Source organism: Medicago truncatula, chromosome 4, assembly GCF_003473485.1.
Source record: "Medicago truncatula cultivar Jemalong A17 chromosome 4, MtrunA17r5.0-ANR, whole genome shotgun sequence".
In the NCBI taxonomy this organism is placed as follows: Eukaryota; Viridiplantae; Streptophyta; class Magnoliopsida; order Fabales; family Fabaceae; genus Medicago; species Medicago truncatula.
In genome coordinates this window covers 12,100,034-12,127,436 of record NC_053045.1, presented here as the reverse complement: position 1 = coordinate 12,127,436, position 27,403 = coordinate 12,100,034, and the positions used below count along the sequence as shown (strand labels likewise).

Here is a 27,403-nt window from a genome sequence, read left to right as displayed (position 1 = left end):
CAGGAGAATCATAATGGTAGGTACTATATCAAAATAAACCGTTTAGAGGGTTATGAATGATGTAGATATGATTCATTCCTCACACATGATATGAGTTATGTCTTGGGCGTTTCGATAAAGTGATACGTGAAATATGTGTGCCCACGTCGAAATGGACCGATATAAGTTATTGGCTTCATTAGTGATCGCATGTATGCTTGAGAATAGCGAAATAAACAACTAGCTCAACAAAAAAAAAATAGCAAAATAAATAATTGGACCTAAGATATTTAGATGAAGAGACAATTAACACATATATTGGTGAGAATCGAACCTGATCCCCTAAAGAGAAGCACAATCCAATGTTTCAAGTCAATACCATCAGATCAACTCAAGTGATTATGGAAAGTAGATATTTAATTAGGAAATTGTATTATTAACTAATGATTTAATTAAATAAAAGGTGATTGAATTTGCATTTTAAAATCCCATTATGGTAAAAGGTAGAGAGTATATATGTATGTAAACCTAAAATTATTTATGCTAGCTATAAGCTAGCACCAAAATATTCCTAAACAACCGTTGGCGTGGACCGAGTAGAGACACTATGTTAGCATTGGTGATTTCTATCCTCCTCTGCGCATTAAGAGGTAAACACATAAATCCATACCGTGAAAATTTGTGCTTACAAAATTCATGACAATGAGTTTATTGCGCTTAGAGATTTAGATTTTTTATGCCTATCTCACGAAAACCCAACACCAGATGTAAACAATTTTTTTTTTTTAACTTTTTTTTTTTGGTCTAAGAGGCAATTTTTTTTTTTATACTTTTAATAATGTTTAAGAAGTACTATAAACATGTAGTGAACAAAAATCTTATATATGTCTAACCCAAACAACATTAGGGAATTTACTAGCATTTATTATATTTATTCTTTAAGTACCCCTGTCATAACTTACAGGAAAATTATACACTTAGAAATATCATATAATTAATTTTCAACTTATTTTGTCTCATATTTACAAATACATCGAAAGACCCAACATTCCTCAGTTAAACCAGAGCGACATATATTAGTAGCACAATCATCAGTAGTAACACACCAATATGTATGATCTGTGATTTCAAATAAGAATTAAAGATTAATAATAAAAAAAATAAAAAAAGATGAATGATTATGGGTATAATAAAGAAAATAATTTAAAATAGATGAAAAAAATAACTTACTGCCACTGATTACAAGACCAATTAAAGAAAGAAAGATGACTAAAGCATGAATAAATTTGAGAATTTCAGCCATATTTTTTCTCCTTTGCGAATAATAATTAAAAAATTTGTCGATCACTTTATAAGCAAAAATCCATGCATTGTTAAGTGCAATTTAATAGCCTTCTGTATTTATAGAGTTGGAAAAAGTCATTATAAATTTAAGAATTATTGTAAATGCCTCTTACATACATCAATACGTTTTGCATATCTTTTTAATTCACTTAACCTTAGTGAAAATCTCACATGAAACTTTTGATGATAATTAGAGGTCAATATTTTTCTTTCTAAAGTTTAATTATATATATTACCTTTCAATAGAGACAATGGAAATATTCGAAAAGAGAAAAGTATTGCTGAATAATAGAAAGAAAAAAAAAGTTGTAGTTGAGACTCCTGTCCTTTCATTGGTGAAATTTATGTGACAAACCTAAATTATTGTTTATAAAATTGTGAATAAATAAAAAGTCCTTCAAAAAAAAAATTGTGAATAAATTAAAATATAAAGACACGTAAAGTATATCGAAGAGAATGTACGTAAACATAGAAAATATATACAAAATACAAAGATATTTTTTTGTGGATTTTATAAGGTGTTGTGATGCTGGTGTATTATCTTAATATATAGCCATCAATCAAGCTAAAAATGCAATCCAATGAACAACAATCCAAAGATCATGCCAAAAGATACAACGAAATTCCCAAACAAACTAACGAACACTATATACATATCGGATCATCACTTGTCACTTTCATCATAATTAAAAACTAAGGAGCCAATTAAGTATATTATGAGAACTTTGATACTTATGAGGACATATAATCATGGTCATGCTCACTACCCGACCCGTTTAGGACCGGTTCTAACGGACTTTGAGCTTTATCAGATCGGGTCAAAAAGCCCGATTGAAATACGGACTTGAAAATGCTATCGGAGCCCAGCCCTACAAGGATCGTGGGCTAAACGGGCCGACCTGTAATAAAAAAGATTTAAATAAAAAAGTACTATAAAATATTCATATAAAATTTCTTACGATCAATATTTTTAATATGTTTAAATAATTTCTAGCACAAACAAAATTTTGTAAATATTTTTGTAGAAACGTCGCAAACTAAAATGGTGTGGAAAACAATTTTAAATAAATTACGTATGTTCTGGTTATAGATATTTATATATCCGATCTTTAAAATTATAATTAGCGAAATGAGTAAATACAAATTTTTATTATTTTTATATATATTATAAAATATATATAATATCTAGGTTTTTTTATGCGGGCTATCCACGGTCCATACAGGCTAGCCCAAAAGGATATCAAGATTTTTATGGCCGGGCAAAAAAACGCTATTAAAATTTTGGTTCAATATTTAAGGTCGAAGTCCTATAATTAGAATACTGCTCTTCACCCAGCACTTTTCACTTGTGCCCTGCAGCCCTCCCAAAAATGCCCTTGCGTTAGTTAACTAACGCAAGTGTAAAATTATGCGTTACTTAACTAACGCAGCGTGACTTAAGTCATGCACGTGTAAAAACCGATTTTTTACACTTGCGTGACTTAAGTCACGCTGTGTGAGTTAACTCACGCTGAAATTAACACGCAAGTTTTGTTTTTGCATTTTCAAAATGTTTCAATGGACAGTTCTATTATCAAGTTTTGTGTGTGACTTAAGTCATGTTGCGTTAGTTAAGTAACACATAATTTTACACTTGCGTTAGTTAACTAACGCAAGGATATTTTTGGGATGGCTGCAGAGCGCGAGTGAAAAGTGCCGAATGAAAAGCAGTATTCCTATAATTATTCGAGCTTAACGGACCAGCCATACGGACTAGCCTGTTTTAACAACTCTAGTACTCACCCTAGTAGCCCACCCACCACGTCCTGCACCCTCATAAATCAATATGCAAAAGATAAAAATGCCCCACAAGTTGATTTAATTTTTTTCTGTTCAATATAATTCTCTTCTCTAAAAATATAAAAAGTTTGAAACCTCATAAACTACTAATCCAAACTGAGATAATTTTTCAATCTTGTTTTTAGATTACAAGGAACAATATAAACGTAGGAGAAGGAAGCAACCCCAAGTTTATAATCACACTTCAACCAAAGATTCTTCCAACTCTTTTTATGATATATCTCAATAAATAACATAGCCGTTGAGAAATTGGTGTGATTAGAAGAAGTGTTACCCAAGAAAGAAGAAAAGAAACCCATAATTGTCGCATTATTGTCCTGAAAAATGCCACTAGCATTGACAAAACTAGGCTTACCCAAATAGCACCATCAATGTTTTCTTTGATCCACCTACAACAAGTCTTATTCCAAATTTCCTGCTTAACAAGGGGAGTAACTCTATGATGAGATGTTACAACAAAATCTTTTAGAATTGAGAAGCAATCAATGTAATACACATAGTTTCTTTTTAAAGACTTCCAAATCAAGATAATAAAGAGAAAACTAAACATACAATACTTTTTTAAAAAACACTTATCTGTTTCCTACAATGACAAATCACCCAAAAAAATGTCATCGATAATAGATAAAATTAGATATTTTCTAGAGTACTCTAGTGCCGGTGTATCAAAGATAAAACATCAATTAAAAATACTTACTTGATCACAAAATCAAATATGAAGTATTTACGAACCCACAATAAAGCACTTGTTCTCAAAATATTTATTTTATTTTATTTTTTATTATTAAAATAATGTATCTTTATATGTGTGCCTAAACACTATACATATGGTCTTGTGACCATAAAAGACTAGCTTAACACCAATACTCACTATCAAACCTTTTCATAAAAGAACACTAGAAAAAGAGTATGACAATGCAATGCACAATCACCCACCTATGTTTAGACGGGTACTCCATGCTTGTATATTCTGTTTTCTTATTGCACTAATGCGTAAAAATTATGAATAATAGCTTTATGAAATTTAGGTTAAAATTATTTCGATTTTCTTTAAAATTTATAGGTAATGATTATAACGCCCTACTTCTATTAAAGCGATAAAACATGCAAATAAAATATTTATTGAAGAAATCGTCTTCAAAATGATCTCAAAGCATGCGTAATCAAAAATTAATCCTCAAAACTCTGCAGCGGATAATTAACATACAACTTCAAAATATTCATGTCGTAAACTCATAAATACATCATCACATATAATCGTCTTATTTATTAAAGTTAACCCGGACGTTAACTGTTGCCCTAATTTTAACCTAAATTCTATGCTTACTTTTACTGTATTACCCCTCTTTAATTAAATCTATTGAATTTAGTTAATTTAATTAATTTAATCAAAATTTTATTTTCAAACGGAGAGATATCTTCTTCTTCTTATATATTAAAGTTAACATGTAAGCTTATTTTAGCCCTAATTTTAACCTAACCCTAATGCATTAATTTTACTGTTTTAACCCTAATGCTTAATTGTGTCATGTTTAACCTATTAATCCTATTTTTTTGTTGAAACAAATCGGACCTAATCTCCTATTTCCCAATTAACCTAACAAAACACCCTACTTTTCATGCAAAGCCATCTGAACCAAACAAACTTATTTTCTTTCCTTTTGTTCTCTCTCTCCCCTCACACGGCCATTTTTTATTTAATTAGAGAAAGTCACCCCATTTTCAGACCCTCCTCTCTCTATCTACGATTCTTCTGCAACTCTCCCCCTTTTCTCTCACACACTTTCTCCCAAAACCATGGTTGCTTCTTCTCTCTTTCTCCACCAAGCCTCCCTTATGGGTCACGATCTCCGATCTCTTTCTTCCATCTACCAAACTCTGATAGCTCTCTCTCCATTATGAACACAGATAGCCGCCGAAAAATTTATTTGTCGCACTGATCCACGCACATCTCGCCGACTCCGCAAATGCCGCCGCAACAACAAATGACCTTCGTAATTGTCACCGGTAACTCACTTTCTCCTACCGATTCATGTTTCATGTTCATATTGATTGTGTGAATTTTGCTAATTTTGAATTTGACATTAGGGTTTGAATTATAGTTTTTCATTGATTTTGTGTAAATTATCATTGATTATCAATTACAGTATAGCCAAAATGGTTTGATTATCAATTACAGTATAGCCAAAATGGTTTGATTATCAATTTTGTGTAAATTTTGCTAATTTTGAATTTGACATTAGGGTGTGAATTTTGTGTAAATTATAGTTGATTTTGATATGTGATTGTGTGAATTACAGCTTTTTCTTCATTGTTAGAATAGTTTTTTTTCTTTTTTTCATTGTTAGTTTTTGTAATCGTTCCTTTCTCTGTGTTTCAGTCTCAATTCAATACCTTGCAATCATGCTACTTCTTTGTTTATGTTCTTCTACTTGAATTATGGATGAATTTCTGAACGTTTCTTTATTTTAATTCTTACCTTTTAATGTTCTGAACTTTTTGTTTTTTTTTTTAATTTGTAGGTTCTAATGAAGGTCCACACAGTTATAGTTACTTGAATCAAGAGAAAAAGAGCACAGGTATTGAACTTTAGTGTCCAAAATTGATAATGAATGTTCTAATGAATCTGAACGTTTCAAGGTTCTAATGAATGTTCTGAGTTTTAATATCACACCATTAATTGACTCTTTATGATTGTGTTGTCTTTCTTTCTTTCTTTTGTGTAGGTTTGATTTGTGATGTCTTGAATTCCTCAATGCAAATGTGATAACACTTAACTATTGAAGATTTTTAATTTTAAGACTGCCTGTTTCATTTCAGATATGATTCAGTATTTATACAAATTGGATGTACGTTTCCTTTCTAAATTTGTATGTTTCTGATTTTTTGTCAAGACATATTCTTTCCTAAATTTTATCAAGACGTATTCTTTCCTAAATTGACGAGAAATCTGAAATGTAATTTGCATTTGGTTCTGAACATCATTTGCTTAACACCATTTTTATAATGATTCATTTTGCTTTGAACTTTTAAGCATGTTAACTGCTTTGCTTCATATGTATTGAGTTGAATTATGGATGAGTTCTTTTTTCTCCATCATAAGTTGACATAATTATTGAAAATGACACAATCATAAGTATATAATACTTTTGTGGTAAGCATAGCTTTCCTCTTCTATCTCATAACTGAATTTCCTTCTTACTATAATATGAGTAAATGCGGTGTACTTTCCTTTTCTCTTGCAGGCAGAGGTACTTGGTGTTGATCCAAGAGAAGTTGATGTTCCTGTGGTAGGAGGTCATGCAGGAGTCACAATATTGCCTCTTTTATCACAGGTTTTGTAAAGGATACTTGATACTTCCTTACTTAAAAATGATGACATCCTTAAACAAGTCACTTAACCTTCTTCAAACTTGGTTTTTAAAGGTTAAGTCTCCCAGTAGCTTCACTGCAGAAGAAACCGAATACCTGACAAATCGCATTCAAAATGGTGGAACATAAGTTTTTAAGGTAATGTTATATAAGTAATAAGTTTATCACCTAATATGTGATTGGAGTATTAGATGGACAAACTTCTTAGATATCATGTCCTTGAACCTATGATTCTTTTTTTTATGGAAATCTGAACAACCCCTTCAATGCCTTGACCATGAAAAGTGATGTATAGAAAAGTTTTGAGCTTTAGTTATGAGATGAGGCCTGTTTTTGTGCTTGCTCATAATGTTTTGCTTTGCATTTTACGACGTTTTTGTTTGTTACTTATGGTTGTTGTTTTGGTTTTTGTTTCAGCTTTGGCAAATATTCATGAGAACAAGAAACAACCACAAGATGTAGAGTCAATTGATGGAGGAATGTGAGGAAGGTGATGAAGGACAGAAATGTTGATAAGTTAGTTGCCTGGTTATAGTTGGCTTGAAAAGCCATGTGAGATCCTTGAAGGGAAGGAAGAGAAAGAGGTAGTTGCTGGGTTGGATATATGACGCTATATAACGTGAGTGTAATTTATTAAGATCTGATACTGCACATGCCCGTCATAGTTTGAGAGGTATATATGTTTCATCTTTTTGTTGTTTGCTTCTTTCTCTAATATATCTATAAGATCTTGATATATGAGTCTCAAACGGAAAACTCGAAGGCATTTTGTGTTATTGTGACATTGAGTTTTTTATATTTGGTGTTCAGAAGAAGATTATATTTCTGAAAGTTTATCGTAGTGATTATGTACAGTTTTTTTTTTTTTTTTTTTTTTCAAATCTAAAATCAGCCACAACGATAGACAATTATGTTGTGTACTGTTTCCTTTCAGAATTTTTTATTGGTTGGAGTAAAATGGACGTTATTGATAAGTATATTCCTACTTTTTATTAGGTTGTTGCTAAGTATTTTAGTCGAAACTGGCTTTGATTGGATTTGGAATGATGTTAATAATGGTATAAAGCAGTTGAATTTTTTAGGCCGCTTTATAGGAAATTCTGTTATCGTTTTATGCATCATTTTTTGTAAAAAAAAAATTCATTTTACAATGTAATCTGCTAAGATGTGTCATATATTGCTTTTTATAGCCTATTGTAGACTTAGGACCTATGCTAATTAAGGAAATTGGTTATTAGTTATATCGGTATATAATGTTGATTGATGCTGCACTCAATCAATTTGAGATCATGGTTCATAAGAAGAATGACAAATTATGTTTAACTCATGGCGTGAATGAACTTAACAACACTTATAATTTGAAATTTGGTGAGGATTACATTGGTATGTGTTCACCCAAGAATTTTTGTGATTATTGTTTATGGACATGATGTTGAACCTAGATTTTCTGGTATTACTGCATCAATTGCTTACCACTATGACCCCACAAATTTTAATTATTCCGTCGTCAAATGGTTGGATTCATCTACTGTTAGCTCTTGATTTTTGGTAAGTAATGAAATTTAAGTTATAATATAATTGATTTTTTTTTCCTGTACAGTGTGTTTCTTATAAGTTAGTTTTAGTTTATACTTATCCATGCTATTATACCAGAACTTTTTTTTCTTTTTAAATTAGACTTTCACTTATGATGGATTAACTGTATCATCCACAAGGGTTGCAAAGATTTAGATTTGATTGATGATCCGGTCATTTTTTGAGAATGCTTTTGGAGTTTGATCCTGAGAACAAGACTACCAAATTTGGAGGATATTGGAAATGCTTATATGCAAGAAAGCTATAGTGCACGGGAAAGTGGTAAAGATTGGATCAATTGCTTTGGGGCTACATTGGACTTCTTTACATTACATTACTAGAGTGATTGCTTTCATAGCAATCAAATTAATATTTAGTACCGTTGTTATTTTCATCAGTTTTATGAACTATCATGCAAGCATTGCATTCTTTTTGTTTGTTTTTGCGTTTGACAATGTTAACTTATCTTTAAACAGATGACTTTGTCTACAATGAATATCTATCGTTAAAGTTATCATGTTTGATTATTTTGAGTTTATAAATGCTAATGAAAAGTATATTTTCGTTAACTTAAGTCAGATTAGTTCTATTCATACACTACAGCTACAATATCGATGACTATGGGCCTGTTTGTTTGGGTATAACCAAACAAAAATAAAGTTAATTTTTAGCTCTTCTTTTTCACGCCATTTGGACATATTAGCATTGTTTAGACTACATAGTGGCAGCCAGACACTTAGCTTATTGTTAACTGCAAAATTAAATACAATAAGGCTAACATGAGTATTTCTGCACAATAATTTAACAGTCACATTTATTTAAATGTGACTAAAGTTATATGTCTTGATTGTAGTATGGAGTGTGGCTCAAAAAGATTAAGTTATAATATATAAAGGGTTGGCTTGATAAATGTGCAATGTGCATTCCGCAATGATGCTTTAGTGTATGGCAACTTCCAATCTTCATTTGATGCTATCTATTACCATGCGCATGTGTATCTGTATATGCAATAGTAACATGATTGTCGATATTTGTCTGCGTGTGAAACATTTTGGAGAATATTTTTGTTTGATATACACTCTAGAGAACCTTTAGTTGAGAAAAACTTCTTTTAAAGAAACTTCTTTGAGAATATTTTTGTGTGAAAATTCTTGAGTCATTTTATAACAATCTTATAATATGGTATATCACTTTGCAAAGTTGTTTAAACCGTAAACATGGAGCTATTCATATAAACGTATTATATGATGTGTAACTTATTTGCGTATGTTTTAACTGGTCGGACCCGTGCGACGCACGGGTCGATGGTCTAGTCTTATTTATTAAAGTTAATCCGGACGCTAACTGTTGTGTTGCCCTAATTTTAACCTAAATTTTATGCTTACTTTTACTGTAATACCCTTGTTTAATTAAACATATTTAATTTAATTAATTTAATCAAAATCTTATTTTCAAACGGAGAGATCTTTTATCTATTATTTATTAAAGTTAACCCGGATGTTAACTGTTGCCCTAATTCTTATTTATTAAAGTTAACCCGGACCCTAACTGTTTCCCTAATTTTAACCTAAATTATATGCTTACTTTTACTGTATTACCTCTATTTAATTAAACCTATTGAATTGAGTTAATTTAATTAATTTAATCACAATTTTATTTTCAAACGGAGAGATCTCTTATCTCTTATTTATTAAAGTTAACCCGGATGCTAACTGTTTCATCCTATAATCGTTGCTCCTATTTTTAACTCATCGTTGCTACTTTGTTTTTACTAAACGGAGTCCATCCTATAACAATTTCCTCCTATTTTGTTTCCCTGCTCCTACTTTGTTTGCAAGATAAACAATAACAAATATATACTACTAAATCTTGAGGTATGGCGGTACTTGAAATTTTTAGAAATTGGAACTTTAGAATATAATTGTTCTTGAATGTATGATTTAGGGTATCTCTATCACCCCTAATTTCCCAAACGTTGTTGGCTTCTACTTGAAAATAGGAATAAAATTTAATAGACTGATCAATTCAATATGCTATATTTATTATTATAAAAAAATATGAGTGGATGGTAAGAAAAAAGATAACATGAGTGGACCTTTAATTAAAAAAAATAAAATTTAGTATAAATGAACCAAGTGGATATGAAAGCATGGGTGGCGAACGATTAATATGCACATGAGTCCTATAGGGGTCCTATATATTTTATGGGTGGCGGCTGCCTCTTTTCATTAGTACCTAGCTCCGTCCCTGTACTTAACCTATAATGTTACGTTACAGTATCAAGGACAATGTCATGGAAATTATGTTATGGTATAGTACCAACGTCTATGCATCTTAATATTATGAAATATTATATGACAATCATGACATTCATCTAAACTATTTTATTACCTATTACCGTCAAATATTACCTTCCATATGACCCGTGCATTAGCACGGGTCGATGATCTAGTTATTAGTTAAAGGAAATGCTAACTTAAATTATTAGGGAACATGTTAAGAACCTAAATTGGCCTCCTAGATTTTAAACATCTATAATTTTTCATCCCTAAATTTTATCACTCATTTTAATCCCTAATTCAAGTTTTTTCTTTGTTTAGCTAGTTAAATAACTCTCTAGGTAAGTTATAGGCAAAATCGTCTGTGTTCCTTTAACTTAATTTTAAATAATGGTTTATTTTTTATCTTTCTTTTTTTCTTGATTTAATCTTTTATTTTTCTAAAATGCTAATTCCTACCAATTTTTACATAAAAATCCGTTATGTGAAGAAATTGATTCCTTCCATAAAATAATCACACTCTTGATTTGAGCATATTAGACCTTGATGTGATCACGCCAAAGAATGCTAATTTCCTCATAAAGGAAGGTGAGAAAGTAAAGAAACTTGCGGAGATTGATTTCCTTTAACTTTACGTTGAAACAGCCTAACAGAATAGAAAAAAGTTGATTTCAATAGCACCGTTTCATCCTCAACAAGATTTCTTGAGTTATTGTTAGTTGTTCACCTTTTTGTTAGGTGTGACATTGTTCACTGTTTTAGAAACTTTATGTTCGAGAACCATTAAACAATATTTGTGGCTGGCTTAGGAAAATTATGATTCCATTTAAGCTGTACTTCAGTTTGATAGCTGATATTGATTTCCAACAGTGATATTAAGTACACTTCATGAGGCACTTGTTTAGCCTCAACAAATCTTTCATTCATAATAAAAATTCATGATTTCTGGGAAATGAAACTGAGTAGAAGACTTGCAGCACTTGTTGAGTACAAGGAGTTTGGAATTAGAAGAAAAGGAGGGAGAAGAAAGACTCAAATTCAATTCACAGTAGCCAACATTATATTTCAATTCCCTTTCCATTCGATTCACGTATCCTTTGCTTGGAAATTGGTCTCTGTTGGCTATGCCATGCGTACAAGAACCATTGAGTCACAAGTTGTTGTCTAAGTTTAGTCCCACATCGCTCGTTTAAGAAAGCAAGTGAGTGGATGTGAGATATAAAACCAGAAGCCAACCCATCTTTTAACTCATACCTTTCTCGGCCTTTTGGCTAAGATCAAGTGTAGTATCTGTTCTTATCAGTTTAATATCTGATATGTGGCCCAATGGGTCACACGATATTAAATTATTTTTTTGAGGGGGAGAAGCCACTCCAATAGCTTGCTATTGGGCTTCTTGAGTGTCGCCTATGTGTTGCACTATTGCATGGGCTGGCGCACCCCACCAATTTGAGTTTCAAATTTTTTTGGCTAAAATCTATTGTAGTATTTTGGTTTTTTTTTTTTGACAAATTGATTTTATTTGGTTTATGAGTATTTATATCAATGAATTATAATAAAATCTATGAATTTATATATATTTTTTTAAACTATAACCTCATGAAATAAGCTACAAACTTATGGATTCCATTATATATACAAAGTCTGGGTTCGAACTATGGTAATCACAATAAAAGCTATAAGCTCATGATAGTGAAATAAGTTATAAGTTCATGATAAAATAATGTTGATCCAATAAGTCAATGATGATTTCTTTGGCTTGTGTGTTTTGTTGTATAAAATCATAGGCAGGACAAAATCCAGAGGAATGAAACCAACAGCACCAACCACGCCATTGATGTCTCCAGAAAACGGCAACATGGCTGCCAGAAATCCACAGAAAATCATGTAAGTTGTTCGAAGAATCAGGCGAGGAAGAAGATTTCTTTTGGAAAACATCCCTTGCTTCACATCTGCTGATTTCTTCTCCTTGAAAATAAACCTATAAATATGATAAGACTAAAATTATTATTGCTTATTATTTAGTATAGTCCTAAATTGCAACCTGCAAAGACCGTGACATTGTAAAGGCTTTGGAAATTGGAAACCTCTACAACTTATAGCAATCACAACTGTAGTTGCATTTATCTGCAGTTGTCCTCAATATCAAGAATTACAGTATAATTACAAGTCTGTAACCGCGACCATAGTTTATAGAATACATTTTTATACTTTTAATTTTTACTAACATACTCCTAATTATTTTACATATTTGTCTATAATCAACAATAAATATTAAATACAAATTGTTATTAAATTTAATAAATAACATTACCGGTTTTCTTAATTATCTTGATCTAGCATGGACAAGCTAACAAGTGGTACATTGAAGCAAAAGCCCAAGACCACAATGGGAGAGGAAAGCGCCCTTCTGGGCACGTGATTATGTGGGAATCACACCAACTTTAGAGTAATGAAATATCTGTTGTAATCCTTGGCCTCTAGCCTAAGAAGCACGGATACGGACATAAGACACGATACGGACACTGACACGTCGACACAGCTAATAATTTAAAAAAATCACATAATTCAGTGCAACTACAAGTGTTGTGTCGGTGTCGGACCAGTGGCGGAGCCCTTCATGGGCTGGGGTGGGCCACGGCCCGCCCGGAAAAATTAAAAAATCAACGATTATAGGTCTATTTTGCGAGATTTTATGCAATTTTGTGTCGGTTTTATGTTTTGGTTGATCCAAATTCATGCAAAGTGGTGTAGTGGTCCACCCGAAAATTTAAATAATTCAATTATAGGTTTATTTTGGGAGATTTTATACAATTTTATGTCGATTTTAGGTTTTGGTTGATCCAAATTCCCGCAAATTGGTGTAGTGGCACACCCGAAAAATTTAAATAATTCAATTATAGGTCTAATTTACGAGACTTTAAACAATTTTTCAATAGTTAATTTTAGTGGTCCACCCTGACATTTTTTTCTGGCTCCGCCACTGTATCGGACACGACATGTATCCGACAACAGAACACGTCTAATCCGAAGAGTGTCCGTTCTTCATAGCCACTAGCTAGTTTGTTGCCATCTTTTATGGATCTGGGCACATGTGTCATTAGATCCCATAGGCTAGGACAACAGTGGACTCTATATAGTCCCTTGCTTGTAATAATGACAACAGAAGAAAATTAATAAAATTATCCTTTCTCTCTTATTTTCTGGAGTTGATACTGCTCGAAAGTATCAATTCTCTCTACCCTAACCTATCATACATTGTACAATATTTTAGAACCATTATATTGTGGAGAGAATACACGAACTTAGCTGAACCTAAGAGTTGTGGACCAAATGTGAAAAGTTCCATATACACCAAAGTGATAGGGGTCAACTATTTCATCCTAGTATTGAATGTGGATGGAATTTAACTATTTAATAGTGCATAACATCATGTGTCCGTCTATGTTGAATGAATACCATACGTGTCTACAATAACAACTAGTATATATAAGAAGCTAACCGCAAAAAAGGAATCATCAGGCTTTGGCACATCACGGTTTGGGAGATCCAAAAGTTGAGGAGAAAGAAGCTTGTTAATCTGTCGTAATCATTGTTTGATGGCTTAAATGTTCTTTTGGTCCCTTAACTATTTAATTGGTATCGTTTGGTTCCTTAACTAAAAAAAAAGATTGTTTGAGGATTTTAAGTTTTTTTTTAGTCTCGTTTTGGTCCCTTCTGTTAGGTTTCCATTAGGGTTTTAAAAAAAAGTTAACTCCTGGACTCCTGTCACCTTGTTATTGGTTCTGAGTTTTTTTTTTTACAAAAAAAAATATTTTTTTTTACAATTATTTTTTTAAAATATATATTTTTTTTTTAAAAAAAAATCCCAAAGCCAATGACAAAGCGACACATGTCCTAGAGTTAACACGTGTCACCTTGTCATTGGTTCTGGGAATTTTTTACAAAAAAATAAATAAATAAATTTTAAAAAAAAATTAATTAATTTTTTTAATAAAAAAAAATATTTTTTTTGTAAAAAAATAAATAAATAAATCTCGGAGCCAATGAGAAGGTGACACGTGTCCACACTTAACGTTTTTTATTAAAACTAACGGAAACCTAACAGAAGAGACCAAAATGAGACTAAAAAAAAACTTAAAATCCTCAAACAATTTTTTTTTAGTTAAGGGTCCAAAGCGATACCAATTAAATTAGTTAAGGGACTAAAAGAGCATTTAAGCCTTGCTAAAATTATGAGTGCAAATTACCATAGGAGAACTTCGGAGGATTCGAAGGTCTTAACCATGCTTCTCTCAAATTATCTTTTTTTTGAAGGATTGTCTCAAATTTTCTAAAACCAACTTTTATTGTTTTTATTTCGTTTATATTACAAAAGTCAACTCAACTGCCTAGGGCACACCATTGAATTTTATACATCCTTATTGCTAAATTGAGATTAACACAGTCCTCATGGATACGAACTTATTTTTATTATTTCGATACATTTTTAGTATTCTTGCTAAAAGTCTATCAGCAATGTTGTCACCCTCTTCGGGCTGAAGGATGAGCTGGATCAAATCAACTGTCAACTCAACCACAGAGACATGAGGAGGGTGGTCGGTGTTGAATATCGAATTCCATTGTCCGAATCAGCCAGATCTCTACGCTTCAGCCGGATGAAACTCACAAACGATGACGACGTGAGAACCATGTTCTCTGTCTTTGGTCAGCACAGTACTACAGGACCGATCGAGTTGGACGCTTCGTTGGTTAGAAATGCTGAACAAATTCTGAAAAGTTTGCACTGGCCCAGGAAATACGAAGAGCTCAAGGCTCTGCTGGAGGGACCAGAGGAAGAAGGTAGTTTAGATGATCCGTGATAATGTGCTATGTTTTAATTAATCGCGTATTTTATATTGTATTAATTGTCTGTTAGTTATTTGTTGTTGAATTAAGTTGCTGCATTATGTTTTGAATAATATATATATTATTTAAACTTTCATTATGTTTTAATTTATGTCAAAGATGTTCATTTATTATATAAAATAATCGAAGATATATATGCAGTCCGAATTCACATAAAGCGTAACTGTATTCTGAATTACTAAATCTGGAGCGCTTCAACATTGAATTCTTTTGTATGGACCACATTGCACCAAAAGTTTATGTGGTCCACAACATCCAAGGACCTCTATAAATACACCCTCTCCGATTTTCAGCTTCAATACCAGCAAAACACACAAACACACCAAAGAAAACCATGCAATTTTTTGTCATTAAGCTGAGGATTTTTCTCATGTTGTCGCAAATATATAGCTCTCTATTTGACGGCGTGATGAAGATCTACATCATGCTATCAAAAATACAAACAAACACACCAAAGAGACCATGCAAATTTTTGTAATTAGACTGAGGGTCTTTGTCATACGGCCGCAAAATAGATTGATCTCTATGTGACAAATAGATTGCTTATGTGCCAGCATGGTGAAGATCCTCAATATGCTTTCAAAAATATACCTTCCCAAAAATATCAAGAGGTTGCTATGAGTTAGATCTTGCTACCTTCCAGATGAATATGTCGTTTTGTAAGACAACATGATCTAACTCAAAGAAATCCTCTTGAAAATACATTCCCAAAAGATTCATCATTTATGTTATTATGATTTTTTTTAATTGTTTATTTATTTTATGTTGCTTCTTTTTATGTTATGTACTTTTGTTCTATTTTTTTCCAAGGCATTCTCAACAAAAACGATCCAAATAAAAGGTCTGATGCAGTTCGGACTTTAAAATCCGGACTAACTTCATGCTTTTCGGATTATAAAATCCGGAAACCCTCGGTAACATTTTAGTCTGTGACATTTCACCAAAGGATAGGGCGGTTAGTGGAGTTTGAATCCATTTTTTGACGGTTTTGAATGTGAAACACGTTTTATTTGATTGTAATTAAGACTTATGACTTATTTTCCTTCATTCTTCTTCACATCCTTTCTTACATTTTGTTCATTTTTTTTTTAAGTAGCTTTTAGGAGTGTTTGTGGTGTCATGGTCATTGTTGAAATTTTATTTTCCGAAAACACTAACAATCTGGTTCAAAAAACGAAATCCGAGCCAGGGGTATTATTGAAATTTTTGCAGAGCGCGCTAGAAGGCAGCAGGGTAGAAAAATTAAAACTCTAAAAAAAATAAGAAATAGTTATCAGTTCTTAACTATTACCACAACCCACTATTAACTTAGTAAAAATAACTATTCCCAAACAAAACACTACTAAAATAATCTATACGGTGGAATTACTAATTTACCCATGCTCACGCAACAACAAATATAATATAAATCTTATTTTTTGAAGGGTTAATGATGTTTTTTACCTTATAATATAAGTCATTTTTTATTTTCGTCCCTATAAAATTTTAAGTGTGATTTACATTCTTGTAAATTTTTTTTCTTCGAAAAACACCTCTCCTCCGTCCAACTCATCAATTGTGCATATATGACGCTGACTTGATTTTTTTTTTTTAATTTTTATTGATTTTTAATTGTCCACATCAGATTTTAATTTTTTAAAATAATCTGAAAATTAATTTTCAAAATGCAGTCATATGGAGAGGGGTGTTTTCCGGATAAAAAGAAATTACGAGGACGGATTCTTAACCAAATTTTTTATAACCAAATTTTTTATAGAAATAAAAACTAGATATAACCTATATTAGAGGGATGAAAAACATTAATAATCCAAGACAAAATGATCATACAAACTAAAATATACAGTACATATGTCTAATCATAAACCTTTGGAGTCCCAACTTAAAACAAACCAGAAAGATACAAATCTAAATACTACAGTCACTGCATGTATCAACACATATCATTACAAGCACAACACTTAAAAAAGTACAAATTAATGAACATTAAACACAATTAATCTGATTAATTAGCAACTCTGATGAACATTTTGAGCCAAATAAACCAGATGCCAAGTAAGAGACATCAGATTGAGGATATTCAGAAAAGAAGAATACGAATTCAGTTTTTTCAGTTTATTATTAAGCTTCATTATCTTTGCTCTAACAGCATCATCATGCTCTTTCCTTTGTGTTTGAGATTCGGTTCCTTCTGCAGCAACAGTGGTAGTTGTAGATGTTTTTTTAGGATCAGGTGAATTTTGATGCTCTTCTGTTCTGCTACGTTCTGTAGTTGTTGTTACATCTTCTCTTCCTCTTCCTTCTTCTTTCTCTATTTTCATCCTTTCAAACATTAACTGATCATTGAAAACAACAGAACAATGTATGAGTATAATCAAAACATAAGCTTATAGATAAATAAATGATCAGAAGTTGCAAGTAATTCAACTTAACCAGTTATTGAGAAACTCAAAAGTATTATTAATTTTTTTTTAAGAAGCTAAAGCAGTCCACCTAAATTGACACAAAGAAGAATCAAACCCGAGACCATAAAGAGAGTATACTCTCAGGTCCCAATCAAATACCATCAGGTCAACCCAAGTGGGTTTCAATGATCATTTGATGAAAAGTTCATTCAAAATGACTCATATATAGACTTGAGAGTTCTATGAGATTCAAAGAGCTATATACAAAATTTTCATTCTTAATTGTGCTAATAATCAAGCAAAAGGCACTTTGAAGATAGTAAAATCAAAATTATGTCATATGTTGCATTGATGGTGACTTAGATAGAATCACAATGATACCATGATTTTGTGGAAGCTCGAAAGTACATTTTTGCAAAAATCGGGTGCGGTATATCATGGCAAATCTAAACATGTACATGATGGATTCAAGACCTACCTAATATGATGGATTCAATAATCAAACAAAAAGGACAAATGCCTATAGATAGTAGAATCAAAATAATGTCATATGTTTATGGTGACTTCGATAAAATGATTTTGTTGAAGCTGCCCGGCTTTTTGGGGGTGCCCGCCTCCCCTCGAACCAGCGATTCCATTCGCAACTTAACATGGCCATAATGGGTGGTAGACCTACCTAATATACTAACTAACTAATAACATTTGTCTATTTGAAAAACTACAAATAAATCAAATCCTAGACAAAATTCTTAATAGACTATCTATCAAATGTCCACAATCTTGTTATCAAGGCTCAAAGTTGAAAAGATTTCACATTAATGCTTACCAAAGTTATCCACAGTAAAGCACACTATTTTTTTCTTCTAAGAAGTTAAATTAACCAACTCAAATTGGTTCCAGAGATAATCGAACCTAAGACCTGGAGGAGGAGCACACTCTCAGGTCCCAAGGCAATACCACAAGACATAACAATATGAAATGCGAGCAGTAATTGAAAATTAGGAATAACAATAAAAAATTGAAAAAACAAAAGCTAGAACATACCTTAGTGGCCCTAGGCTCCAAGTAAACAGAGTTAACAAAAACAGTCAAAAGAGAAGCCAAAAGGTTCCAAGATTGCATAACACCACCACCATTATTGTTTCTCATTCCATGTCCAAAAACATGACCCAACAAAGCAACCAATAAACAATAACCCATAGCCCTAAAATAAACAGGATAAATCTTACTCTGGACCACAGCAAATTGTTGTCTTGGCATAACCCTAGACAAAACATAACTAGAAACAAATGTGATCCAAACATTCATTCCATAACCACTTGAAAATCCCAACAAATTCAACAAACTCATCAATGATTCAACTCTCTCCATTGATAATGACATAAACTTCTTCACACCGTCTTTCGCCTCGGTCACGTTGTGAACAACATGTTCTTTAAACGTTTGTCCCATTTCTTTGCCTTTTTCTAATGACCCTTTTGTGTATTCTTGAACATTATCATAAACATCATTTGCTTTATCATAAACTCTCTCTTTAGCATTATCAACTGCATCAACAACATTGTTACCAACTTCTTTCACTGCTTCTTTGTTTGAATTAACAATATCTCTCTTCTTATCAATTGTTTCTGAGGCTTTATCCTTTGCTTTCTCCATCACATGTTTGCATTTACCATATGCATCACAAATAAGCTCTTTAGCATTTTTGGCATTAGGAGTATGAAGATTATAATGTGATGAAGATGCATCTTGTGAAATTCCTTGACCCATGTTTGGAAGAACAGAAGCAGCTTCTTTGATTCTGTCTTTGGTGTTTTCTATGAAACCAGAATCCATGTTGGTGTAATCTTGTTGATGGGTTTGTTGTTGTTCAGGTAAGATTGAGATTTTGGTGTTTTGGTAACCATCTTGATCATATTCAACAACAACAACTTTGTGACCTTCTTTGACAATTGTGTTTGGTTGTTGTTTTGGATTTGGAGAGAAAATGCTTGCTGTTGTTAGTGAAGTTATGAACAAACTCAAAGCTAAAAGGTTCATCATTGTGTCTTGTTTTTGTTCTTGACGTTGTTTTGGTTTGAGATTGAACTATGTTTTTGGTTTTTTGGTGTTTTTTCTTTGAGGATTTTTAGGATTGTGTTGTGGTAAGAATGAAGAGTGTAACAAAGTTGTTTGTGTTGTGCCGAGTTGTTCGGTTTTATTTGTTGAGTTCTATGTTTCGGTTTTGGCGGTGGTTCGTTGCCACGTGGCGTTGTGAAATGGAATGGAAGAGTGACACGTGTGGTGATAGTTTGACAGTTGGACACGTGTTACTCTTAGTGTCAAAATGTAAGGGCTCTGTTTGGTTTTCAAGGACGAGTCTAGATGCTTTAAAAATGATTGTTATTTTCTTTATTGTTGAGGAGATTTTAATTCATGAGTCTTGCTAATAAGTGTCTTTAGTATTTATTAAAGATATAAAAATTATAAATAAGATTAAAATATATTTTTGATCTTCAAGTTTAAAAATAATATTCTTGATCCCTTAAGTTTTACACCTTTGTAAATTTATAATCCTCTTGATTTTGACTTGGTTAAAGCTGACATAACGATTTTGAAAGGTACTTATGTTTTCAAATATATTTGCTTGCTGATATATGTGACCAATTTTATATTGCTTGCTGATATGTGTTTTCAATATGCGTGATTGGATAAATGTTTGGTCTGAGTTGCTACTAGTACTTGGTCCAGTATGTTCAACTAGTGGTTGAAACATATCACATTGAAATACCATTAGCTAGTCATCATAATTTGCAATTAGAGTATAACATAATTAGCACATACTCAATCAGGAAATTTGGAACCTCACACAAATCTTACTTAGAACTTAGAAAGAGATATACTTTTATCTTTTTTTTTTTATTTGACAAAGATATATTTCATCTTCTAAAACCAGTTATTCTTTATACTTCGATGCTAGTTTAAGAATACAATAGAATGTCCTTCTGTTATACACATCGTCAACTTATGTGTCAACTTGTTTCTAAAAAAAAGCGTCATATCAGTTTAAAATTAAGGGGATCATGAATTTGTAAAGAGCTTAAAATTTAAGCGATCAAAAATGCTATTTTTAAATTTAGGGGATTAAAATCGTAAGTTTGTGAAACTTGGGATCAAAAATGCATTTTAGCCTAAAAATAATTGATACTCTCTTTGTTTTTAATTATAAGTAAATTTGACTTTTTAGGTTCATTCAAGTAATGATGTATGCGGTTCATAATCATATTATGAACCACATACATTATTAACTGAATGAATCTAAAAAATGAAATTTACTTATAATTAGAAACGGATGGTGTATTCATTTTATTTTTGATGGTGAGGAACTTTTACTATTGCTTTGCTTCATGGTTAATCAGTGTGTAATTCTTCTATATGACTCTCCTCCTGTCCATCATAGCACAAACTTTATTTTCATAATCACAAGAATCCTCTTTGACCATTCGATTCATACTAACCCTATATGATGACACAAGGTCTATGTTGAGATCATATGAAATTATCTGACATTTCAAAGATTATTGACCAAGTGACAATTTTCGATTATGTAATTCGAACTTATTCTAATATTGGTTCGAATAAGTGGTGGAGAAAAAAAATAAAAAATTTATATACTAGAATGGGAATGGGAACCTGTTTTTTTCACTATCATGACCACTTACCTTCTCTGAACGGTGAACACTCACACCCAGACTAATATCAACCGAAAAACAAATTAAACAAATTCTCAAAAATTAAGATGTAAAGGTCGCAATTTTTTACACAACAGTACCACATTCAATTAAAAAATTAGTAAAATATCATAAAATAGTAACTGTCATACCTCAATTTTCGACCTAAGACCCCACGTTCATACGTCGTTTGACTCTATTAGTCTTTGACTTTTCAGCAAAAATTCGGCAGAAAGGCAAATACCTCATGTTGGTTCTGAGTCGGGCAATCTTCTCTCATTATTTTTTTTTATTATTAGTCTTTTTAATTTTTATTTTTTATTTTAATTCTTTTCCATCTTTTATTTATTTCACTTTTTTTAATTTTAGTATTTATCTGTTTATTTATTTATTTTTATTTACATTATTAGATGATAAGTCCGGTCCTCATGAACTTAGCTCACTTGATATGGACAAATGCATAATATATGTGGGTTCGAGAACCCCGACCATCAAACAAAAAAGATAATAAGTCCAAAAAAGTCCAAAATCCAAAATATGCATAGTTATCCCTTTTATTATTTATTTTTATTATTAGATGATTCCAAAATTCAATTACTATTCATAATTCCATTGCCACATCTATTTAACTCCATAGCTACTGTTACGTTATTAGGAGATTCCAATTTTATTTCATGCTGCCATTTAAATATTTAATCCATATTGCTGCTATGCCTATTTTGAATTCTAGTTTGATAGCGATATTACAGTGACATATTTGGATTCCATCGCTACATATATATTTGGATTCCCATCGTGACGTATATGCTTTTTGATTCCAATTCATTTACTTGTGGCTGTGTCATTCAATTTCAATTCCGGTACCAACTCTCTATCGTATTTCAATTAGCATTTCCTATTATTAATATCATTATTATCATTCATCCAAAATCCATTTGTTTCTATATTGCTGCTACGTACCCTTATTTCTCATAATTCAGTGGAGATTATTCATATAGATTTCGATTGGAGTAATACCTCAACTTCGTCTTTGAATTTAAAAAAATCAGTCAATTTCATTTCCCAATTCTGAGAAATATGTAGTCCCTGAATTCAATCAATTCAGTCCATCTGTTAAGTTGGCTTGTTAACGGAGGTGACGTGTACCATTAACCGCTTATAAGGCACATGTACCATTAACCGCTTAGAAGGCTTACCACGGAAAATTATCAAGGATCAAATTGATTGATTTACAGAAAATTGTCAAGGACCAAATTGATTGATTTACAGGAAATTGCAAAATTTCCAACGTCTCTTTCTCAACTCTTTCTTCCCCAAATATATGATATCGAAACCCTAATGTTATAATTTGTCAACTAGAGTTCAAAATCCCCAAAATTTCTTCCATGGATTGATGACAAAGTTCTTCCCCAATTCATGTTATAATTTGTCAACTAGAGTTCAGAATCTACAAAATTTCTTCGATGAATTGATGACAAAGTTTTTCCCCAATTCAAAAAACTTAAAACCCTAACTTTTTTGATTCAATTCGAAATCCAAAAATCAGTGGTTATTGTTGGGCAAGAACAACTACGACAGTCAGTCTTCTTCTTCAAGCTCTATGTACAATGGTGATCATGTGAGAGTACTTCAATGTTGGTGTCATAGAATTTGTGTTGTAAGAAAAGCCAACACTATCAATAATCCAAGAAGACCTTTCTATGTCTTCCCTCTGTCAAAGGTTTATTTAACAATGGTTATGTGATGTGTGAATGGTTTTTTTAAATTGTACTGATTTTGAATTTTCTTTGTATAGGATGATGGTGAAAATTGTCAATTTTTTGTCTGGGTTGATGAAGCTGAATAACTAGGTTATTTTAAAAACAATGGTGATGGTCATGGAAGAAATGCAAGGTTGATGGAGAAGTCAAAGGATACTAGCAAAGAAGAGGATTGGAGGGCAAGGTTGATGGATAAAGTTGATTGTGTAGGAAGTGAACTTAGGTTGATTAAGATGTTGATAGGAGTAATTTGTTTGATTGAGTTGTTTAAAATGTTATTGTATTGTGAAAAGTCTGTGTAATGTTTTTTTTTTTTTTGACAAGAAGTTTGTGTAATGTTGTAAAGAAAAGATGTTGTCAATGAATGAATTCAACCATTCTGTCAAAATATTTCCATCAAATTGGTCCTTCTATTGTATGTCTATCCATCATATCATATCGATCTCCAAATTAGTGAAAATACAATCAAATAAGTCGTTCAATTTTCACAACATATATCACTGTGATCCTTGGTGCATACATCTGCTGAACAAAGTAAAAAGTAAAAAACATACACTTTGATCTCCAAGTTTAAAAATAACATTTTTGATCCCTTAAGTTTTACACTTTTGTAAATTTATAATCCTCTTGATTTTGACTCAGTTAAAGCTGACATAACGATTTTGAAAGGTACTTATGTTTTCAAATATATTTGCTTGCTGATATGTGTTTTCAATATGCGTGATTGGATAAATGTTTGGTCTGAGTTGCTACTAGTACTTGGTCCAGTATGTTCAACTAGTGGTTGAAACATATCACATTGAAATACCATTAGCTAGTCATCATAATTTGCAATTAGAGTATAACATAATTAGCACATACTCAATCAGGAACTGTGGAACCTCACACAAATCTTACTTAGAACTTAGAAAGAGATATATTTTATCTTTTTTTTTATTTGACAAAGATATATTTCATCTTCTAAAACTATTTATTCTTTATACTTCGATGCTAGTTTAAGAATACAATAGAATGTCCTTCTGTTATACACGTCATCAACTTGTGTGTCAACTTGTTTTTAAAAAAGTGTCATGTCAGTTTTGAGTGAGTCAAAATTAAGGAGGATCATGAATTTGTAAAGAGCTTAAAACTTAAGCGGCCAAAAGTCTATTTTTAAATTTGGGGGATCAAAATCGCAAGTTTGTGAAAATTGAGACTAAAAGTGCATTTTATCCTAAAAATAATTGATACATCCTTCGTTTCTAATTATAAGTAAATTTGACTTTTTAAGTTTGAATGAATTAAAAAATGAAATTTGTTGTATTCATTTTATTTTTGATGGTGAGGAACTCTTACTATTGCTTTGCTTCATGGTTAATTAGTGTGTAATTCTTCTATATGACTCTCCTCTCTTGTACATCATTAAAGCACAAATTTTAATTTCATAATCACAAGACTCCTCTTTGACCCGATTAGTCTGTAATTCTTCTATATGACTCTCCTCTTGTCCATCATAGCACAAACTTTATTTTCATAATCACAAGAATCCTCTTTGACCATTCGATTCATACTAACCTTATATGATGACACAAGGTCTATGTTGAGATCATATGAAATTATCTGACATCTCAAAGATTATTGACCAAAGCCCCGTTTGGATTGGTTTATTTTGAACTTATGTGGGCTTATCTACTCTCATAAGCCTTTTTAAATGTGTTTGGGTAAATAAATAAAAATAGCTTATCATAGTTTCATAAGCTGCTTATGCCATATTTTAATAAGCCTAAATTTTCAGCTTACCCTCCAGCTTAACAAGGAGCTTATGAATTTATGTAACCTCTTTTGATTCTCTCTGGATCCACTTTTTCAAAACATATATTTTTATTTTACTTTTTTGTTTTTAGAAAAAAAAAACATATTTTAATTATAATGTTAGTTATCTTTGGTTGTGCATGAGTAACAAAATTATTATATACTTATCTTACTAAAGTAACACACGTAACGTAACTAAGATTTTTTTTTAAGGATGATTTTTATTTATTTTTTTGATACGTAACAAAATGAAACTGAATAAAAAAAACAAACTTAACTTGTCTTTTTTTGGTAACAAACTGTACATTAATAATCTATATATATGGTAAGTTTACAATCATAATTTCTCAAGTTTTATTTATATTATTATACTTTTTTTTTTAAAAAAAGCTTATCATATATTATTATACTTGCGTATAATGATGTTTAGACTATTTATTTACACCTCGAATGTTAATTTTGTCTTATATGAATATTGATATTTTTTTAAGGACGAATATTGATTATACTATATATAATTATAATTAATATATTATAATATTATTTTTTACATCTTGATTAATTTTATCAAAAAAAATCTTGATAATTGTGGTTCGATTCTTTGATTTTTTTGTTAAATTAAAAATATTTAAAATTTTGATAATTGCTTATGTAATGTCACATCCAAACACTTCAATTTATGTAAGTACTTTTTAGTGTACATATCCAAACATAAATAGCTTATCAAGTATAAGAGCTTATGATGTAAGCTCTAATGTTATAAGCCCTAATACTATAAGCATCTATATAAGCTGTTTATCCAAACGGGGCCCAAGTGACAATTTCCGATTATGTAATTCGAACTTATTCTAATATTGGTTCGAATTAGTGGCGGAGAAAAAAAAATAAAGAATTTATATACTAGAATAGGAATGGAAACCTGTCTTTTTCACTGCCATGATCACTCACCTTCTGTGAACGGTGAACACTCACTCCCAGACTAATATCAACTAAAAAACAAATTAACACAACTTCTCTAAAATTAAGATGTAAAGGTCACGATTTTTTACACAACAGTACCACATTCAATTAAAAAATTAATAAAATATATTAAAATAGTAACTGTCATACCTAAAAAAAATTATCTAAGACCCCACGTTCATACGTCGTTTGACCCTAATAAATCTTTGACTTTTCAGCAAAAATTCGACAAAAAGGTATTTTAAAATACCTTATTTTGGTTCCGAGTCGGGCCCTCTTCTCTCATTAATTTTTTTATTATTAGTTATTTTAATTTTAATTTTTTATTTTAATTCATTTCCATCTTTTATTTATTTCACTTTTTTTAATTTTAGTATTTATCTGTTTATTTATTTATTTTTATTTACATTATTAGATGATAAGTCCAAAAAAGTCCAAAATCCAAAATATGCATAGTTTTCCTTTTTATTATTTATTTTCACTGTTAGATGATAAGTTCAAATGGCCAAGTCCCAAATTAGGTAACAAATGTATGCTTTCCTCCTCCCCAAAGCCAAGGAACACAGTTTTTTTAACAAACCCTGATCCTAAACACTATAAAACCAAACTTGCACAAACACACACACACAAATATTCCAAAAAACCTGCAAACCAAATTGATTTACAGAAAATTGCAAAATTCCCCACGTCTCCTTCTTCTCCAAATATATAATTTTGATACCCTAATGTTATAATTTGTCAACTAGAGTTCAAAATCCACAAAATTTCTTCCATGAATTGATGACAAAGTTCTTCCCCAATTCATGTTATAATTTGTCAACTAGAGTTTAAAATTCACAAAATTTCTTCCATGAATTGATGACAAAGTTCTTCCCCAACACTATCAATAAGAAAAACCTTTCTTATTGTAAGAAAAGCCAACATCAATAATCCAGGAAGGCCTTTCTATTTGAATTGTCAATTTTAGGTTGATTAAGCCTTTCTTATTGTAAGAAAAGCCAACACTATGAATTGTCAATTTTTTGTCTTGGTTGATGAAGCTGAAGAACTAGGTTATTTTAAAAACAATGGTGATGAGCATGGAAGAAATGCAAGGTTGATGCAGAAGTCAAAGGATACTTGCAAAGAAGAGGTTTGGAGGGCAAGGTATGGATAAAGTTGATTGTGTAGGAAGTGAATTTAGGCTGATTAAGATGTTGATAGGAGTAATTTGTTTGATTGAGTTGTTTAAAATGTTATTGTATTATGCCAAGTCTATGTAATGTTGTAATGAAAAAGATGTTGTCAATGAATTCAACCATTCTATCAAAATATTTCCATCAAATTGGTCCTTCTATTGTATGTCTATCCATCATATCGATCTCCAAATTAGTGAAAATACTGTTGAGAGCAAAATCTTTTATTGATGTTTTAAAGATAACAAACATATTTACTTTAATTTATATTGTTATCTACTAATGAATTTTGTGAGAAATGTTTCATGA

The 27,403-nt window shown here is 31.2% G+C and overlaps 2 protein-coding genes and 1 non-coding gene across 5 annotated transcripts; 2 read left to right on the top strand and 1 right to left on the bottom strand.

Moving 5' to 3' along the window:
- The first annotated feature begins 4,603 nt into the window (after nt 1-4,603).
- On the top strand, nt 4,604-8,605 carry LOC120579994 (malate dehydrogenase 2, peroxisomal-like). Of its 3 annotated transcripts, none has more exons than XR_005645609.1 (6): nt 4,604-5,169; nt 5,685-5,741; nt 6,408-6,497; nt 6,589-6,672; nt 6,952-8,082; nt 8,212-8,605. XR_005645609.1 is itself a non-coding variant. In XM_039832828.1 (6 exons), exons 1-5 carry the CDS (start codon nt 5,130-5,132, stop codon nt 6,661-6,663), a joined length of 291 nt encoding a protein of 96 aa, XP_039688762.1. In that variant the 5' UTR covers nt 4,604-5,129; the 3' UTR covers nt 6,664-6,672; nt 6,952-7,435. The 3 variants fall into 3 exon arrangements, 1 of the variants encoding a protein (XP_039688762.1); XR_005645610.1 differs by lacking the exon at nt 8,212-8,605 and adding an exon at nt 5,889-6,011 and having other exon boundaries at nt 6,952-7,435; XM_039832828.1 differs by lacking the exon at nt 8,212-8,605 and adding an exon at nt 5,983-6,011 and having other exon boundaries at nt 6,952-7,435.
- Nucleotides 8,606-11,638: 3,033 nt separating this feature from the next.
- Nucleotides 11,639-11,833, top strand: LOC112421430 (U2 spliceosomal RNA). Its single transcript, XR_003011762.1, has one exon. It is a non-coding gene; the product is annotated as a U2 spliceosomal RNA (small nuclear RNA).
- A 5,266-nt stretch (nt 11,834-17,099) lies between these two features.
- LOC25491790 (uncharacterized) lies at nt 17,100-19,879 on the bottom strand. The gene is made up of 2 exons (XM_039833820.1): nt 18,743-19,879; nt 17,100-17,629 (listed from the first exon to the last, which is right to left on the bottom strand). The coding sequence occupies exons 1-2, from the start codon at nt 19,739-19,741 to the stop codon at nt 17,303-17,305; spliced, it is 1,326 nt and encodes a 441-aa protein (XP_039689754.1). The 5' UTR covers nt 19,742-19,879; the 3' UTR covers nt 17,100-17,302.
- Nucleotides 19,880-27,403: the final 7,524 nt, after the last annotated feature.